An 18,595-nucleotide genomic window follows, 5' to 3' on the forward strand; every position below is an offset into this window, starting at 1 on the left:
TCAGAAAACTATGCCTGATAGCTGATTTTGTAAAGCACTGACAATTCTTATTAACGTCCTGTGAAAAGACACGTCATGACCTGCATATCCGTATTGTGCAGTTTGGGAAGCAATAACCCCTCTGCGCCTGAGAAAAGCTGATTCAGGAGAGTGATGAATGTGCTCCATGACATTGTGTACTTTTGTGAGAAATCTTCCTAAGTTGAGGAACGTGACTTCTGGAAGCATGAAATTCAGAACAAATAGAGGCCAGGTCTGTGCAGTGGGGGAGGGGGTAGACACTAGACCCTGACGACCTAAATTCTTGCTATCACTCTTCCTTACATACAGGACCCATGGCGCTGCGCCTTATCTTTCTTCTCTGGAAAGTGAGGACAGCAACGCCTAGGATATTAGCATTATTGTAGGAATTACTGTATAGAAGGGCCTTGGCTTGTTCCCAGGAACAAAACTGCAGCTTTATGGATAGCAGTATGATTGTAGTTACAGTGATAATGATGGTGATATAAGGAAATATAGTGCCTGATCATTGTCTCATCACTAAGTTAAAATGAACCAAGCATAAACCAAAGGACCCCAAGTATTAAAGCAAACATAAGAATTTACAGGCACCCTTAATCCTCCACAATTGAGGGCGGGTGTGTTCTTGGGGCTCGGAACATAACGTTTATTATTATGTAAAAAATCATTTTTTAAAACTTCAAAAATATTTTTTTAAACTTCCAAAAATCCGCGTCTCCCCCCGCCAGTGGTATTTTTGTTCCTTCCTCTTGAATAAAATAACACAGGAAGCAACCGAGACCGACCCGTCCACCTCAGCAGCTCCAAGAAGGAACCAAGAGACCGAGGCCGCCCGCTGCCCAGACGCGACCCCGCAGCACGCAGCCAGCGCCTGCGGATGCGCCTGGTTCTGTGGCCGTTGAGTGGTCTCCGAGTCCGGGCGAATTTTGTCCCTCGGCGCTTGCCCCCGCTCGCCTCCCCTCCGGCTCCGGCCCTGGTCTGCAGCGCTCGCTTTTCTCCTCTCACGGGAAGGTCACAGGTTGTGGCCCTGCGGGGAGCCGTGCCGAGATGAACCCCAGCGCCCCCGGCTACCCCATGGCCTCGCTGTACGTCGGGGACCTGCACCCCGACGTGACCGAGGCGATGCTCTACGAGAAGTTCAGCCCGGCCGGGCCCATCCTCTCGATCCGGGTCTGCAGGGACAGGATCACCCGCCGCTCCTTGGGCTATGCCTACGTGAACTTCCAGCAGCCGGCGGACGCGGAGCGAGCTTTGGACACCTTGAATTTCGACGTGATCAAGGGCAAACCGGTACGCATTATGTGGTCTCAGCGTGATCCGTCCCTTCTCCGAAGTGGAGTAGGCAACATATTCATTAAGAATTTGGACAGATCCATTGACAACAAAGCCCTGTATGATACATTTTCTGCTTTTGGTAACATCCTTTCGTGTAAGGTGGTTTGTGATGAAAATGGGTCTAAAGGCTATGGATTTGTGCATTTTGAGACGCAGGAAGCTGCTGAAAGAGCTATTGAAAAAGTGAACGGGATGCTTCTAAATGACCGCAAAGTGTTCGTTGGACGATTTAAGTCTCGTAAAGAGCGAGAAGCAGAGCTCCGAGCCAGGGCAAAAGAGTTCACCAATCTTTACATCAAGAATTTTGGGGAAGATATGGATGATGAGCGCCTTAAGGATCTCTTTGGCCAGTTTGGACCTGCCTTAAGTGTCAAAGTAATGACCAATGAAAGTGGCAAATCCAAAGGATTTGGGTTTGTCAGCTTTGAAAGGCATGAAGATGCGCAGAAGGCGATGGATGAGATGAATGGAAAGGAGCTCAATGGAAAGCAAATTTACGTTGGACGAGCTCAGAAAAAGGTGGAACGCCAGACGGAACTTAAGCGCAAATTTGAGCAGATGAGGCAAGATAGGCTCACCAGATACCAGGGAGTTAACCTTTATGTGAAAAATCTTGACGACGGTATTGACGATGCACGTCTCCGGAAAGAGTTCTCCCCGTTTGGTACCATCACTAGCGCGAAGGTTATGACGGAGGGGCGTCGCAGCAAAGGGTTTGGTTTTGTGTGTTTCTCCTCCCCAGAAGAAGCCACTAAAGCAGTTACAGAAATGAACGGTAGAATTGTGGCCACCAAGCCGTTGTATGTAGCTTTAGCTCAGCGCAAAGAGGAGCGCCAGGCTCATCTCACTAACCAGTATATGCACAGGGTGGCAAGTGTACGGGCTGTGCCCAACCCGGTGATCAGCCCTTACCAGCCAGCACCTACTTCAGGTTACTTCATGGCAGCTATCCCACAGACTCAGGACCGTACTGCATACTATTCTTCTAGCCAAATTGCTCAACTAAGACCCAGCCCTCGCTGGAGTGCTCAGGGTGCCAGGTCTTTCCAAAATATGCCAGCTGCTGTCTTCTCAGCCACTTCTAGACCACCATTTATGAGAGCAGTGTCTGCACAGGTTCCACGAGTCGTGTCCACACAGCGTGCCGCTAACACATCAACACAGACAATGGGTCCACGTCCTGCAGCGGCTGCTGCTGCAGCCACTCCTGTCCGCCCAGTTCCACAGTACAAATATGCTCCAGGAGTTCGCAATCTTCAACAACATCTTCTTAATGCACAGCCGCAGGTTACCATACAACAGCCTGCTGTTCACGTACAAGTTCAGGAACATTTAACTGCTTCCATGTTGGCATCTGCTCTCCCTCAAGAGCAAAAGCAAATGTTGGGTGAACAGCTGTTTCCTCTTATTCAAGCCATGCACCCTACTCTTGCTGGCAAAATCACCGGCATGTTGTTGGAAATTGATAATTCGGAACTTCTTCATATGCTTGAGTCTCCAGAGTCTCTCCATTCTAAAGTGGATGAAGCTGTGGCTGTACTGCATGTCCACCAGGCTAAAGAGGCTGCCCAGAAGGCAGTGAGCAGTGCCACTGGTGTTCAAATTGTTTAGAACTGATCAGGAACCATGAAAAGAAACCCATGCTTCATTGAAGAAAATATCTAAACACCAAAAGACTTAAGTTTTCTGGAAAAAATGCAAAATATAAAATAAATTTTGAAAATAAAACATTGAAACTAGTCCTAAGTACTTATTGAAATAAAAAACAACAAAATAATCCACAAAAAGTAGTATAAAATATTAAAACATTTAGCGAAGTACACAAATTTAAAGCATTCCTTTCTTTAATATTTTTATTCATTACTGTGGAATATCTCAGAATATTCGTTCTGTTTTAAGGATCCGAATTGATAAGGAAATGTAATTTGGATTATAAAATTCTTTAATAAAAATCCCTTAACCAGAAAAAAAAAGGAACATACAAGTAACAACAGCAATTAAAAAGAATGGTTAACATATTCTGCAAAGAATAGAGAATCTACAAAGTTTGTTCAGGAAGATCAGCACGAGAGGAACAAAATGAAAAACAACATAAACAGAACACTCAGGAACAACAACAAACCAGTAGTGGAGGAAAGGATCTAACATGTGAGTTGTTACAACATATCATCTAAATGTCTAGTTCTCAACAAAAATCACAAAGCTTAAAAAAAGAAATACGTCACATACATATAGGGGGAAACCCTCAGTAAAAATTATCATTAAAGAATGCCATATGTTGGACACACACATACTGGATACAGACTTTAAATGATTTGTTTTAAATATGTTCAAAGAGTGAAAAGAAGCTTGACTAAAGAATTAAAGGAATGTTTGACAACTAGAGACTATCAGTTAAGAACCAAGTAGGAGGTTTAGGTTAGAATAGAAAGTAAAATGACTGAAGTAAAAAATTCTGCATCTGGGTACACAATAGATTCGAATAGACAGAAGAAAAGATCAGCAAACTTGAAATACCACAATAGAGATTATCTAGTGAAAAGAAAAAATTAAAAGTTGTTGGGGGAAAAATGTACAGAAACTGATATGGGAGTTTCATCATCACACTTATAAACAAACATAATGGGAGTCTCAAGAGAAGGGAAACAGGGCTAAAATTATTTGAAGAAATATAGCCCCCAAAAAAGACAAAAACAACCTGGACATCTGAGAATATCAACAAAGAGATCAATACCTATTTATATCATAGTCCAACTAACAATGTTAAATGCAATGAGAAAATTTTTTTAAAAATAAGAGGAAAACAGTGTATCACACATGACTCATAATAAAGATCAGATTTCTCTTCAGAAGCCATTGATTTCATAAGACCATCAGATGAAATCTCTAAAGTGCTGGGAAAAAATTCCCATTGAGAAATAATTCTATTACCAGAAAAACTCTTCTTCAAAAATTAGATAGAAAATCAAGAAAACACTTCAAAAATTTTGTATATGCATGTGTATAGCAGCCTTATTCATAATTTATAAAACCTGAGAATAACCAAGAAACCCTCAGTAAGTCAGGACAAATAAAACTGTAGTACATCCAGATAATTTATTCAGCACTAAAATAAATGGGATATTAGTCAATGAAAAATATGACAGAAACTTAAATGCTTATTACTAATAAGCCAATATGAAATGGCTACATGCCAAATAATATCAACTATATGGCATTCTAGAAAAAGTTAAGAATATAGATGCAGTAAAATATGAATGGTTTTCCAGGTGTAGAGGAGACGAGGATGGACATAGTGAGATTTAGGACAGCAAAACAACTCTGAGTGATAATACAATGGTGGATACATTTGTGCAAACATCTAGAATGTACAGCACCAAGAGTGAACCAAAATGCAAATTAGGGGCTCTGGATGACAATATGTCAGTGTAAGTCCATCACCACTCTAGTATGGGGTGTTAATACTAGAGGAATGTGAATGTGTGGATGCAAGGAGTTTAAGGAAAATCTCAGCACCTTCCTCTCATTTTTGTTGTGATCCTAGAATGGCTACAAACATCAACTATGCTAACTAGAAAAGGAATTCTGGAGATGGGTGGTGGTGACGGTTACATGTGAATGTGAATGTGGTTACTACCACCAAACTGTATACGTAAATATGGTTAAAATGGAAAATTTTTATGTACTGAAAATGTTCATGGAATTAAAAGGCAAAATATAGGACTTATTTCTCGATAAATGCTCCAACAAGTTCAATACACCGTGTAAGCAATGATACCAGCTATTTGGTCTATGCTTAAAGAACCAAAGATCCTTGGAATTTAATCATCTAGATGCAGCTTTTGACATTATTAATGAAAAATGAATATCCTTCAAAGCATATTTAAGATTATTAAATAAAATATAACAAAAATTTCCATTTGTTGAAAATTTTCTTTGAAAAATCTGATCTTGTCTACAATTGATCTGGACACTCATTGTGTAGAACGTTTACTACTTTTTCAGTCAAAATTGTATAATTGAATGAATCAATGATGTTGGTTACTGTTTCTGCTGTTAGTCATTGATCCTTTTCAATTAGGGCACAGAAAAGATTAATTTTTGTTCACAAAATAATGGGGTAGCCTGCTGCTACAGGCTTTGTATTCAGTATAGTATTATCTGTCTTAAAATTAGTAATTCATTCATAAAGTGCTAATTTCTTTGGAGTGGTTTTCCCATAAATTTGCATAAAACATCAATGATTTCACCATTCCTCCACCTAGGCTTCACCACCTATTCAGTATTTGTCCTCATCTCAATTTTAGCAGAATTGGTGTTGCTCTGGTAGGAGGTCTTTTCAAATTGATGCCTTATTTTTCTCACTGCCTCACACTAAATCCTGTTCAAACATGCTGTAACAAGTTAGTATGAGTTGATTTTGGTGCAAAAACGTTGATATCCATGCTTAATTTGTTCATGGTATGCATTCCCATGAACTTTTTGAAGATCCATCATGTATTACCCCAATTTAGAAAACTCCAACTTCTTAAAAAAAATGAGTCACACAATAGGGTAAAATATAAAACATATATCTGAGGGACTTGTAGCCAAAAGTTACAAAAATATCCTACAATTCAACAGTTTGAAAATAACCCAATTTAAAAATGAACAAAAGATATGAGCAGACACCTAAACAAAAGACATATATCAGTGTATATGGCCACTAGAAGCATGAAAATATGGTCTGGGTTTTAGTACTTAGAGAAGTACACATTAAAACAATAGTTAGAAGCCAGTTCCTGCACACTGCAATTGATATATTTAAAAGACAGACACAAATAAGAGGGAGGATGTGAAGAAATTGCAGCCTTTACACTTTGCTGTTGGGTTTTTAAAGTGCTATCACGTTGGAAAACAGTCTGGTATATATCCAAGAGAGTGGAAAGCATAGCAACACAAGTCTTGTATGCAAGTGTTTAATAGTGAAAAAAGGGCTCAAGTGAAGGGTCTACTGACTCGTGACTAGATAAAATATGATATACCTATCAAATATTATTATCTGGCAATAAATAGAAATGACATACTGATATATTCTATAGTAGGCCAACCTTGAATACACTGTGCTCAGTGAAAGAAATTGTTTGCAAAAGGTCACATGTTACATGACTCAATTCATATAAAAATTTCAGAATAAGCAAACCTGCAGCGGCAGAAAATATATTAGTGGATACCTGGGACTGGATGAGATGAGAAGTGGGTGTTGGGAGGGAGAATAGGAAATGATTGCTAATGGATCCGGAGTTTCATTGTGAGGTGACAAAAGTAAGCTAAATTTAGAGTATGATGATGATTATTACCAATCTGAGAATGTGTTCAGAACCACTAAATAGTGCACATTGTGTGGATTATATATCAATAATGTTATTTTAAAAAGAATAAATAGAATTATAGCTTAGAGTCCTTTTCAGGTTATGACAACCTAATGTGGATATAAAATAATTAGGACAGTGGCTAAGGAGCTAGTAAAATGTTTAATTACTTCATAAAAATGCCTCGGTTGAGTCTCAGTACACCGAGTTCAACATTGTCAAGTTTGGGGAGATAAAGTGACCCTGCTATGTTGATAATAACTTCGAGGAGCCATATGCATCAAGAAGTAGACGTGTTTGTGCTGTATTTCAGTCTTTAATTAAAGAGCCAAACCAACAATATCAGGCAGAAAGGGGGAGGAGGGAACTCAAACAAGCAAATTACCTTTTAAAGTTTTGCAGACTGATCCAAATGTTCAATCAGCAACATTGAGTCCCTTTATTAATGTGTTCCCATGTGTATTTATCAGTGTGACTTTTGCATGCAGGATAACTCATCACAATTGTACATACATTTCTTCTTTTTGAAGTTATGTCATCAGTGAATAAAAAGCCAACAGTGTCAGTGCTGACATGTTGAGCGACAACCTGGAACCTAGACATACTCCTGGGAATGAGGCATAGCCTGTGAAGCAGAGCCAGGAGAAAGGACAGTACAAAGAAAGCCAACGTGCCTGGTCAACCATCTGACCATGTGAGAGAGCAACAGTGCAGAGTGAATGGTGTTGTCCCAAGCCCGGTTCAGCACTAGGGATTCTCAGAGTGAAGATGAAGTCAGGGAAGCAAATATTTGGGTAATATCTGGCTCAGACTGCTATGGAGCCTGGTGATGGCACCAGCAGGAGTGAGGCCAGCACAGCTCATGGCCCTTTGTCTCCAGGTCAGTTACCAACACTGGACCTAGAGGAGCAGAAACACCTGTATGTTGCTCCCTAAAGTATTTAACAAAAGTGGACACAGTTCATTGATCAAAACTGGAGACTAATACCAGAACAGGACTGTCTTAGTTTGCTTTCTTAGTTTTGCTCTTACAAAATACACAAAATCGGTAATACATAAGGAAAAGAGGTTTATTTTGGTTCACAGTTCTTGAAGTCCAAGAGCAGGGTATTGGCTCTGCTCAGCTGCTGGTTAAGGCCTTGTGCTGTTTCATATTATGACAAGAGAAGCAGAAAGTGGAAGGAGCATGTGTGCCATTGAGAGAGACAGAGGGGAGGCTGACCTGCTTTCTAACAATCCCTTCTCACAGTAACCAACTCAGTCCTATGATACTACAAGATTAATCCAATCTCAAGAGAACTAACTCACTGCCTCAAGAAGGACATTAATTAATCCATTCATGAGGGTAGTGACCCCATAATCTAATCACCTCTCAAGGCCTCACCTCACTGGGAGCCACGCTTCCAGCACATGAACTTCTGGGAGACAAACCATACTCAGACCATAACAAAGGCTAAACCTCAGTTGATCTCTCAAATCCTAGAGTGATTGCCTTTCTAAATTTTGTCATTCCTGAGTTCTGGATGCACAAAATTCTGGGGGAGAGTGGAAGGTGTGATCAGTGTGGGCCAACAACTAAGTGTCTAGGAGCCAGGGAGACTCTTGCTGGCACTTCTACTCTGGGAAGACTGCAGTCATGGCTGTCCAAAGTTGAAGCAGCAGCACAGACAGTGGTCCCTTATTTACTGGTCCACATGGACAAGGGCCCGGCTTGTCACCGAGGAATACTGCTGAATATGAAGACCCACAGCAGAATAAGGTGGCAGTGGCCCATTTGTTTGGGGATTTTCTGTGTCTCTGAGGGAAACAGAAAAACAAGGCCAAAAACTTCAAATTCTATTAAGTAATAAAATTACCATTTTGACTTTTAATAGTTTATAAATCTCTGTCTTCAAATGTCATTATTCTGTGTTTTTAGATGGCTACCCCAAAGAAGAAATGATTTATAGATGGAGAAAAAATTCAGTGGAGGCAGCTGATCAGAAGTCATGGCGACTCTATCAGTTTGACTTCATGGGCCTCAGAAACACTACAGAAATCGTGACAACTTCTGCAGGTAGGAATTGATTTAAAGAGATGTATGTCTCAAAAAAAACGAACAATAAAACCTCAATTTTTATTACTTGAGGCTTAAGGCTGCATATACCCTTAATGCAGAATTATTTCATGTGTGGATTTTAAACTAAATATATTAGGTCAACTATGATTCCTGAGTGACAAAACAACTGACTTAAAAACTAAATAAATGTTTTAATTGGAATGGGAGAGAGGTGCTTATAATTGATTTACATTTTGAATCAAATAAAACTTTGCTTTATGTCTATAAACCAAGTTAGCACTATCACCATGACTATATTGTATAAACCAGTTTTAGTAATGGTTCTGTAGGTTAACCACATAAGTATCAAAATCAGATATTACTGATAATTCACAAATAAAAAGAATTGATATGAAATATCCATTGGGTTTTAATTTCTGTCCTTTTCCTTCTTTTACTCTAAATTTATCTTAGAATTTGAACTGTTTTATAGATAGATTAAGCACAATACTTACCTGCCAGTTTTATTTTATTGAGTGATCATATAAGTATATTATCAAGCATCTGATTAAATTAAAAGATAAATTGTTCCTGTTTATGGCTTTGAACATGTTTTATGTTTGGGTTTGGTTTTTACTCACTCCTGTGGTCTATTTTATAATTGATTTTCTTTTGACAGGGTGGGGTTGCCAGTGAATTTTACAGTCAACTTTTCTGTCAATATTATATTTTAATATGAATAATTTATTGGCCCTTAAAGTTTCCTAATAATCCAGCTCATTGTTTACTAGATTAAAATGTTAGTTTTCATAATTAGTGGTAAATGTCTTTAAAAGATGGTCTGCATTCTTGGTAGAATTGTAAAATGGAAAGCCAATTATACATCAAGAAACATCCTGAAAAAGTTACCTCATTAACAGTGAATAGCAATGGATTCCCTGTGAGTGTTATGTGGCAAAGCTGACAAATGGGAATTATATTTAAATATTAATGGTAAAGTGAGAAGAATGGGATATCATAATTTATTGAAATGAACTGTGGAGGCAGCATAAGGAAAACGTTTTGGAGAGGTTTGTTCCTGTTATGAGTCATCTACATTAATAATCTAACTGTGCTCTATGAGCATAGACTGCTCTAGCCCCTCAGCAATAAGGCTAGCAGGAAAGGATCACCCGGCAGGGACGATCCTAGTAGTAGCACTGACATGCAAAGGTTATTGCCTTTCTTCCTTTACTGCAAGATGATATTAAAGAAAAGGAAATAAGTAGAACACAGCTAGTTCAGGAATTTTGAAACACTTTAAAACAATACCAGCCCAAGAAAATAACATATGAATGGAGCTAGGAGACTGAGGTTCTTGTCTAAGCAATTATTTTCTAGGTTATTGTGGCCCATAAAGAAATTATAATGTATCTAAATTCATACTTTTTGAAAGTTTTATGGCTATATTCAATCATGGCATAATTACAGTTGTAAGGAAACATCCTCTTGATAACAAAAATATGAACTCATATGTTCATGAACTAATCTTGCATTTTTTCCACAGTAGCAACACAATTCTAACAAGAGGATGGCTGTTTATTATTGACTAAAACCAGATGATTTGAACCAAGAAAAGTATTCATATTTACTAAGTTTATATTTGTAAAAAATTTTAATAGAAATAACTTTTAGATATTTACTTATTTAGTGAGTACAGTCTTATGTTGTAGTGTCTCTAAGTGTGAAAAACAAAAACAATTGCCCTATTTCTTTAAGAGTTATTGAAAATGAATCTTGATGTGAATGGAAGAGGAGAGGGAGCGGGAAAGGGGAGGGTTGCGGGTGGGAGGGAAGTTATTGGGGGGGGGGGAAGCCAATGTAATTCATAAGCTGTACTTTGGAAATTTATATTCATTAAATAAAAGTTAAAAATATAAAATAAAATAAAAGTGTTAATCTACTGGTGAAAAGCATTTGGCTTCCATGCTCTTAAGGCCAACATAACTCAGATGGGTTTTGTTATTTATTGTGTTTCCTAATACCTTCCTTAGCTTCACATTATTGTTTTACGATCCCCAGAGAGGCCTTGGACATATCATTTCAGTTTGGAAAGGACTCACATCTTACTCAGGGAATTCCCAGATAACATCCGCTTCTCTGTGTTGAAAATTAAGGTTGGCGGGACTTGGATACATTATCTTTTTTTTTTTTTTCAGTCAGGAAAACATTTTTATTACAATCATCCCTTTATTCATTTATCCAAAGCATAATTTGCAGGGGGAAAAACATAAACCCCTGGTCATGATGAAGGCTTACAGGAAGGTACAGCAAGGGTGAATGAGAATACGTCCCACACATAACCCAGCAGCAGTGCGATAGAATCAAGATAAGGTGAGATGAAAGACTTGTATCTGAAGCTTGCAAAACCAGAAATCATGCTGGGCCTGCAGCTGAGTGTGTTGTTTTGTGTAGTGTTCTGGGCACTTCTAGCATCAGTTCAGGTGTCAACAGTTAAGAGTGTGCAATAAATATTCATGAGCCACAACTGCTTGCCAAGCATGGCTGCCATTTTCAAAAAGTAGAGGGTCATTTTAGACTATCCCCATCAGATAAATAGCTTTTCATAGACAAAGCTTAACCCTTGCTTTCAATTTCTTAGCTCACAATTATGTTGATGGCAATATGTATTTATATAATCCCTTTCTTTCAAGAAGCTTAAAACATTTACAACATCATCTAGTTGATTCTCAGGAATCATAGAGTTGGAAGAGGATAGAGATTATTATTCCATGCTGTCTGTCTGTATAAATAACTCTACTAGGAACTTATTCATGAAATGAGAAAACATTGAAGAATCTTAGAATTGTGAGACCAGGGTGTGCAGCCTCCAGGTATACTGCTAATGCCAGGTACTTTATGGTGCAGTGTCTCCATTATCTTGAAGGTTACCACTCTATCTTTGACTTTGTTTGGGCATGATTCCAAACAGTGGCTTTTATTTGATTGACCCTACTTTTCTCTGGTAGGATAACAAGAATGTTAGAAGTATTATTTGTATCACTCAGACTTTGATGTAAAAATGCATGTTTATTTAAACTGTATAAATGTTATTTAAGGCATTAGTAACTACATAGGAGATCTTCAAAATGTTCATGGAAAATGGGTATTATGAAAAAACTATACGTGAAGTTCAAAAATTTTTACACCAAAATTAACTTATCTTTTGATTATATTTTCTGTGAACTTTTCCAAATACTCCTCTATTAGTTTCCTGGAACTTCCACAACAAAATAGCCAACTAGGAGGCTTAAAAGCAAAATGTACATATCTCAGTTCAGGAGGCTGGAGTCCAAAAACAAATCCAAGTGTTTACAAGGTTGGTTCCTTCTGAGGACTGTGTGGGAAGCATCTGTTCCAGGTCTCTCCTTGGCCTGGAGATGATATTCTCTGTGTCTTCTTATTATCTTCCTTCTGTGTATCTCTCTCTGTGTCTGAACTGCCCACTTCTATAAGGGCAACCTAATGAACTCATTGAAACTTCATCAGCAGCAAAGACACTATTTTCATATTAGGTTACATCTGTACAGCGTGGAGGTTAGGGACCCCAGCATCTTTCTAGGGACTCAGTTTAACCAATAACAGTAACCTAGAAAATAGGGCACACTGGGAGGAGTAGCATTTCGGTTGTATTTGGAAGTAAGCATTTCTCTTTGTTCCCAACACAGTCTTTAACTTGGATATTCCAGTGTCATGCAGGTATCAATTCCCACACTCCCAGGTTAACTGCTTTGATTTGTTGTGAATAAAGTAGTCTCCATGCCAGTGCTACACAGTGTGCAGCAACCATTAAGCTGCTGACTTGCAGCCTTAGCATCAGCTTGAAGCAGGTATAAACTGGAGATTACAGAGCCTCACCTCAAATATTCTGGGTCAGCATCTCCTGAGATGGTACCCAGAGCTCTGCATTTCACAAGGTTCCCAGGTGAAGCAGATGCTGCTTATGTTTGGAAGGCATTGGTCCAGGACACTAGATGCATCACAGTCTCATTTTCATGGAATCCAAATGGTGGAGAATAGTCTTCCTTCCTTAAGACTCTGACTGGATCAACAGTCTACTGTGTTGGTTTGCTGATGATACTGAACAGTCTTTATATACTTTGTGTCATTCTCAGCTATTCCTCAGAGACAGTTGAAGCAGATCTTTTCCTACACATGGAAAATTAAAGATTTTAGTTTTTATGTTTGTATCTTCCTATACCTATCTATATAACAATTTATAATAAATAAGCTTATTAGATTTTTATCCTGATAATATAAAATGCATATGCATATGAGTGTTCTTTAAAGTCCATGGAAAATGAAATTAAGAAATAATTTTATTTTGGTGCAAAAATATTTTCATTCTTTGAACATTTATTTATTTATTTATTTGAAAGGCAGAGTGACAGATATGGAGAAACACACACACACACACACACACACACACAGAATGAGTACAAAGGAAGCCACTGAACTGCCAATAAGCAAAAGTAGAAAGCATGTATGATAGGACTAAGAACCAAAGGGATCACATAAACAAGAATAGTGTCTGCAAATACTAGCTGATAGAATCAAAAAGGGAGAGAACGATCCAACATGGGAAGTGAGAAACACAGCAGACCCATAGAATGGCAGATGTCCTAAGCAGCACTCTGGCCTCAGAATCAGCCCTTAAGGCATGTGGATCCGGCTGAAAAGCCCATGAGAGTATTTTAGGCATGGAAAGCCAAGACACTCTGGAAAAAAAAAAAAAACCTAAATGAAAGATCTCCACAAGTGAGATCCCAGTGGAAAGAACGGGGCCATCAAAGAAGGAGGTACCTTTCTCTGAATGGAGGAGAGCAAATTCCACTTTGACCATGGCCTTGTCCAAAAATTATCAGAGTCAGTGAACTCAGGGGGCTTCCATAGCCTTGGCAGCTCATGACAAGAGCCTAGGGTGATTACTGATGCCATAAACAAGAGTGTCAATTTGTTAAGTCAACAACAGGAGTCACTGTGCACTTACTCCTCATGTAGGATCTTTGTCCTTAGTGTGCTGTACATTGAGATTTAATGCTATAACTAGTACTCAAACAGTATTTTTCACTTTATGTTTCTGTGTGGGAGCAAACTGTTGAAATCTTTACTTAATGTATGCTAAACTGATCTTCTGTATATAAAGAGAATCGAAAATGAATCTTGATGTGAATGGAAGGGGAGAGGGAGTGGGAAAGGGGAGGGCTGCGGGTGGGAGGGACGTTATGGGGGGGAAAGCCATTGTAATCCATAAGCTGTACTTTGGAAATCTATATTCATTAAAAAAAAAAAAAAAAAACGAAAGCATGTATGTTAGGCCCCTGAAGGCAAAAAAGACACCTTATTTCTGCAGGAACAAAATTAACACAGTATCTCTCTCTTCATCAGGAATTAAGGCAACCAGGAGACAAAGAAAATCAAAGTGTCAAAGAAACAGAATTTTGTATCTAATAAAAGACTAACAAAAAGTAAAATAATGTTATTGTTCAGCTAAGGGGAAAAAAAGGGAGAAAAAGACACTGATTCTGTGATCGCCTTGTAGCGAGCTGCTCCTGCCTCCTAAGATACTTCTGAACGAATTCTTTTACTTGCTTATATTGCCCGTTTGAGCCTGAGTCTGTCACTGGAGGAAAGGCCATGGAAGCCTTGGGGTTCTTGTCTTTGTGCAAGAAAGAATGCAGGCGTGAGACAGAGAGCCGAGTGATAAGGCTTTACTGGGGTAGGGCATCCCTCAGAATGGAAGGGACAGAGAGTGCCCAGTCACTTGGACTGGGGAGAGCACAGGATTGAATGGAGAGAACACACCTGGGCAGGCCAGGCGGGCTGCTCAGCTGAGAGACAGAGAGCTGAGCCCACAGTCTGTTTGGACTCCCTAGGTTTTTGAGGGAGTCTGTTTACCCACCTCCCCCTCTCCTCCAGGACAAAGGATGGAGAGTCCTGGAGAAGGGTCTGTTGGGTGAAAATTAGCAAATTCCTTCCCAGAGTTGCTGGAGCTACCTAGCCCCGCAGAACAGAGGGGCTTCCCTTAGGGCCCCTGAGAAGGTTTTATTGCCGCATGTTATCAGGTAACTTTCTTTAGGGTAAGGGCTGGGACCACCTGGGAGGTTATCAGAGTCTGGGCAGGACTTTGAAGTGCAAGGTGCTGGGCTTCTGGAGCTTCCACAGTAGGTGTTGGTCTTCAGGCCTTTCTGGCACACACATAGGCTAAATTAATTCTGACTTCCTACCTAACAAGTCCAGTTGTCTAGAATAATCTGGGCAGAACACACAGTATGTTTTTGTCCTGGGTGTCAAGCCATCCACAGCAAGCTGTGCAAGACAGGGCCTGGAATGTGATACATGCTTTTCAGTAGGCTTCCTTATGACAAGCCCAGGGCGTGTTTAGGGCAGGTTCAGACATTGCTTATAAGTGACTTAGTAGTTGGCGCAGTCTTTGCAAAAGTTCCCTGACATCAGAGGAGGAAATCAATCAGAAGCCTGCAGCCCCACATTAATTATACTAGAATCTGTTGCCCTGAGATTACAAAACTCCACATAGGCTGGTGCAGAGATTAAAGTTGCTGTGGCCAAAGTTACCAGGAGAAAGAGCTGTGTCTCTGTGGCTATGACAAAAATCACACAGCTTGATGTGAATATCTGATACTTTCAAAGTGATTCCAGCTTTAAATTTAGTACCTTCTGTACTATATTGCAAACTCAAAAAATTATTTTGTGTATGAAGTTTTAGAGATTAGCAGTGTTCAACATGCCAACTAAATTTTTAAAAAGCATTTTCTCTGATAGTGCCCATTGAGATTAGTGAGCCCAGAAGGTGGGATCTAAGGCAGGAGAGTCAGACATTTGATGCACCTGCATTTCTCTCTTCCTTTATAACCTTGGGCCATTTCTGTGACCCATCTGTGCACTCTCTCATAAATGAGAAGGAAATTGCCTTCTCCTGCATATTATTGTTTTGAATCTAAGTGAACTGACATGTGCCAAGGACTCAGTTGCTCCTTGTGTGTGTGTGTGTCCATTATTATTGTCTCCGCGTATTTCCTGTGGAAGAGGCTTCCGAGATTTACACATCGTCTCTCTTTAGTAAATAGTCCATTAAATCAGACGCTAGCATTTTACTCAACAAGACGTGCTTTAATAGGGCACTATAGTAAGATTTATGTCTTGAATGCAGATAGGAATCTGTGTTTAAGAAGAAAGTCTAAAAGTGGTTTCTTGACTTTTTGTCATATGTGTCTGAATGCAATCTGGGTAATAAATCAGTCTGGGTGTTAGAGTCATGATTTTAAAAATAGCGACAGTATCTTTGTTCACAAGATTGAGTGAAAAATCTTTCAAAGGCACTGTGAATCATCTCCATCTCTAATTCAGAGAGGAAATGCAGAAAAAAACCCTCGGCTTATTCTAATGAACTGCTCATCTGGTAAGAAAATTGGAATGCTGTGATACAAATAATATCTGAATATGTTTGTTCTTTTAAAATCTAATGTAATCAATCAGTGGCACTTGAATCAATTACAGCATTCAGTATATGCTGACTAATGTTTATACAAGTAGCCTTTTGTGTTTTTCTTTTGGCTCTTGTCCTGCACTTTCAGCAAGGTGGGAAACATGCCAATATCTTTATTGATGAGGGACTAACTCTCAGTAATATTTCAGGTACAGCCTACAGCAAGGTGCTACAGATGGGCTCAGACATTGTTAAAATGAGGCCAGTGAGTTCTCCATGATCACTGTGGAAGAGTTAACTTACTTCTTGTGTCTCACTCTCACTTGTTAGAATGTTTTATTTTCTCTAGTTTAGTGTTGGCTTATGTTCTTTCTTAAATTTTGTTTTATTTTTAGTTAGTTTTTAACACATCCAATGTAATTCTTAGAATGATATTCCCTTCCTCCCTCCTCCCTCTCTCCCTCGCTCTTCCATTTTTTCTCTTTACTTTTCATTCCCTCCCTCCCTCCCTCATTCCTTCCTTCTTGCTTTTGAGATATCACTGTGTGATATATTCTCTGGCCTAGATGGTATTTTATATCATTTTCCCCATAACTTAGTTATATTACTGCTCCTGGTCATTAATAAGAATTCTTAAATGTGTAAATTTATTGACAGAGTGATAATCTAAAATTTATTTATATGTGGGACCAGCATATGGCACAGGGGTTAGGCCACCACCTGCAATGCCGGCATCTCATATGAGTGCTGCTGGCCACTCCACTTCCAATCCAAGGTCACAGCTAAAGCATCTGGGAAAGGCAGCAGAAGATGGCTCAAGTGTTGGGTCCCTGCCACCCACATGAGACACCTGAATGGAGCTCTTGGCTCCTGGCTTCACTTGGCCCAGCCCTGGCTATTGCAGTCATCTAGGAAATGAACCAAAAGATGGAAGATCTCTCTCTCTCTCTCTCCCTTTCTCTCTTTCTCTCTCTCTCTCTCCCTTTCTCTCTCTCCCTTTCTCTCTCTCTCTCTCTCTCCCTTTCTCTCTTTCTCTCTCTCTCTTTCTCCCTCTCTTGCTGAAACTCATTCAAATAAATAAATAAAAATCTTTAAATTTTTAAAATTTTTTTTGACAGGCAGAGTGGACAGTGAGAGAGAGAGACAGAGAGAAAGGTCTTCCTTTGCCGTTGGTTCACCCTCCAATGGCCGCCACGGCTGGAGCGCTGCGGCCGGCGCACTGCGCTGATCCGATGGCAGGAGCCAGGTACTTCTCCTGGTCTCCCATGGGGTGCAGGGCCCAAGTACTTGGGCCATCCTCCACTGCACTCCCTGGCCACAGCAGAGAGCTGGCCTGGAAGAGGGGCAACCAGGACAGAATCCGGCGTCCCTACCGGGACTAGAACCCGGTGAGCCGGCGCCGCAAGGCGGAGGATTAGCCTAGTGAGCCGCGGCGCCGGCCAAATTTTTAAAATCTTTTTAAATGTAAAATTATTTATACTTGTAAGTGAATTGTATTATTGTTGAAATTCAGACTCCTGGAAAATATTTATCTAGAATATTTCCATGCTTAAGATATAAACATTCAGGCCAGTACCGTGGCTCACTTGGCTAATCCTCCACCTGCGGTGCCAGCACCCCAGGGTTCTAGTCCTGGTCAGGGTGCTGGATTCTGTCCTGGTTGCTCCTCTTTCAGTCCAGCTCTCTGCTGTGGCCCAGGAAGGCAGTGGAGGATGGCCCAAGTGCTTGGGCCCTGCACCTACATGGGAGACCAGGAGGAAGCACCTGGCTCCTGGCTTTGGATCGCACAGCGTGCCAGCTTTAGCGGCCATTTGGGGGGTGAACCAACGGAAAAAAAGGAAGACCTTTCTCTCTGTCTCTCTCTCTCACTGTCCACTCTGCCTGTCAAAAAAAAAAAAAAAAAGATGTAAACATTCATTTATTACCTGCTTTTGGTAACCCTATTCCCTTTAAGGTAATGAGGTTACTTGCTGTCTTATACAGATGGCAAACTGAGTATTAAAATTATCTTTGTTCATGAAGACCAGTGGCGAGCAGACCTGAGAGTAGCCTCAGCTAGAGATAGAGTGCTTCTGTTATGTATAATACTGCAGGATGTGCTAGAAGGGGCCTCCGCATCCCTTAACGTCTTACGCTGAAGTACCTGGAGCCCTCATACTCGCCCACATCCTAGTATGCATTGCAGACTCATCTCCAACCCTCCAGCCAACCCGTTTACCTTTGTCATTCCTCCAGGGAACCATTTTTAAGAGCTTCTCCCTCAGCCACCAAAGCTTAGGGCAAATCGACGATCATATACTTCCATAATATCCTGACTTTGCCTCCTATAGTGAAACTTACCACATTGCGTTGTATGGTGATTGT

At 40.0% G+C, this 18,595-nt stretch overlaps 1 protein-coding gene and 1 pseudogene across 1 annotated transcript in view; both read left to right on the forward strand.

Annotated features, from left to right (window-relative positions):
• Positions 1-18,595, forward strand: part of GABRG3 (gamma-aminobutyric acid type A receptor subunit gamma3) — a 666,707-nt gene that overhangs the window by 585,750 nt on the left and 62,362 nt on the right. Inside the window, exon 6 of the mRNA XM_051822228.2 lies at positions 8,626-8,763. Coding sequence (XP_051678188.1) covers positions 8,626-8,763 — 138 coding nt within the window. The remainder of the gene's footprint in view (positions 1-8,625; positions 8,764-18,595) is intronic.
• Positions 913-4,079, forward strand: LOC100340865 (polyadenylate-binding protein 1 pseudogene; annotated as a pseudogene).

Source organism: Oryctolagus cuniculus, chromosome 12 (genome assembly GCF_964237555.1).
Source record: "Oryctolagus cuniculus chromosome 12, mOryCun1.1, whole genome shotgun sequence".
NCBI classification, from domain to species: domain Eukaryota; kingdom Metazoa; phylum Chordata; class Mammalia; order Lagomorpha; family Leporidae; genus Oryctolagus; species Oryctolagus cuniculus.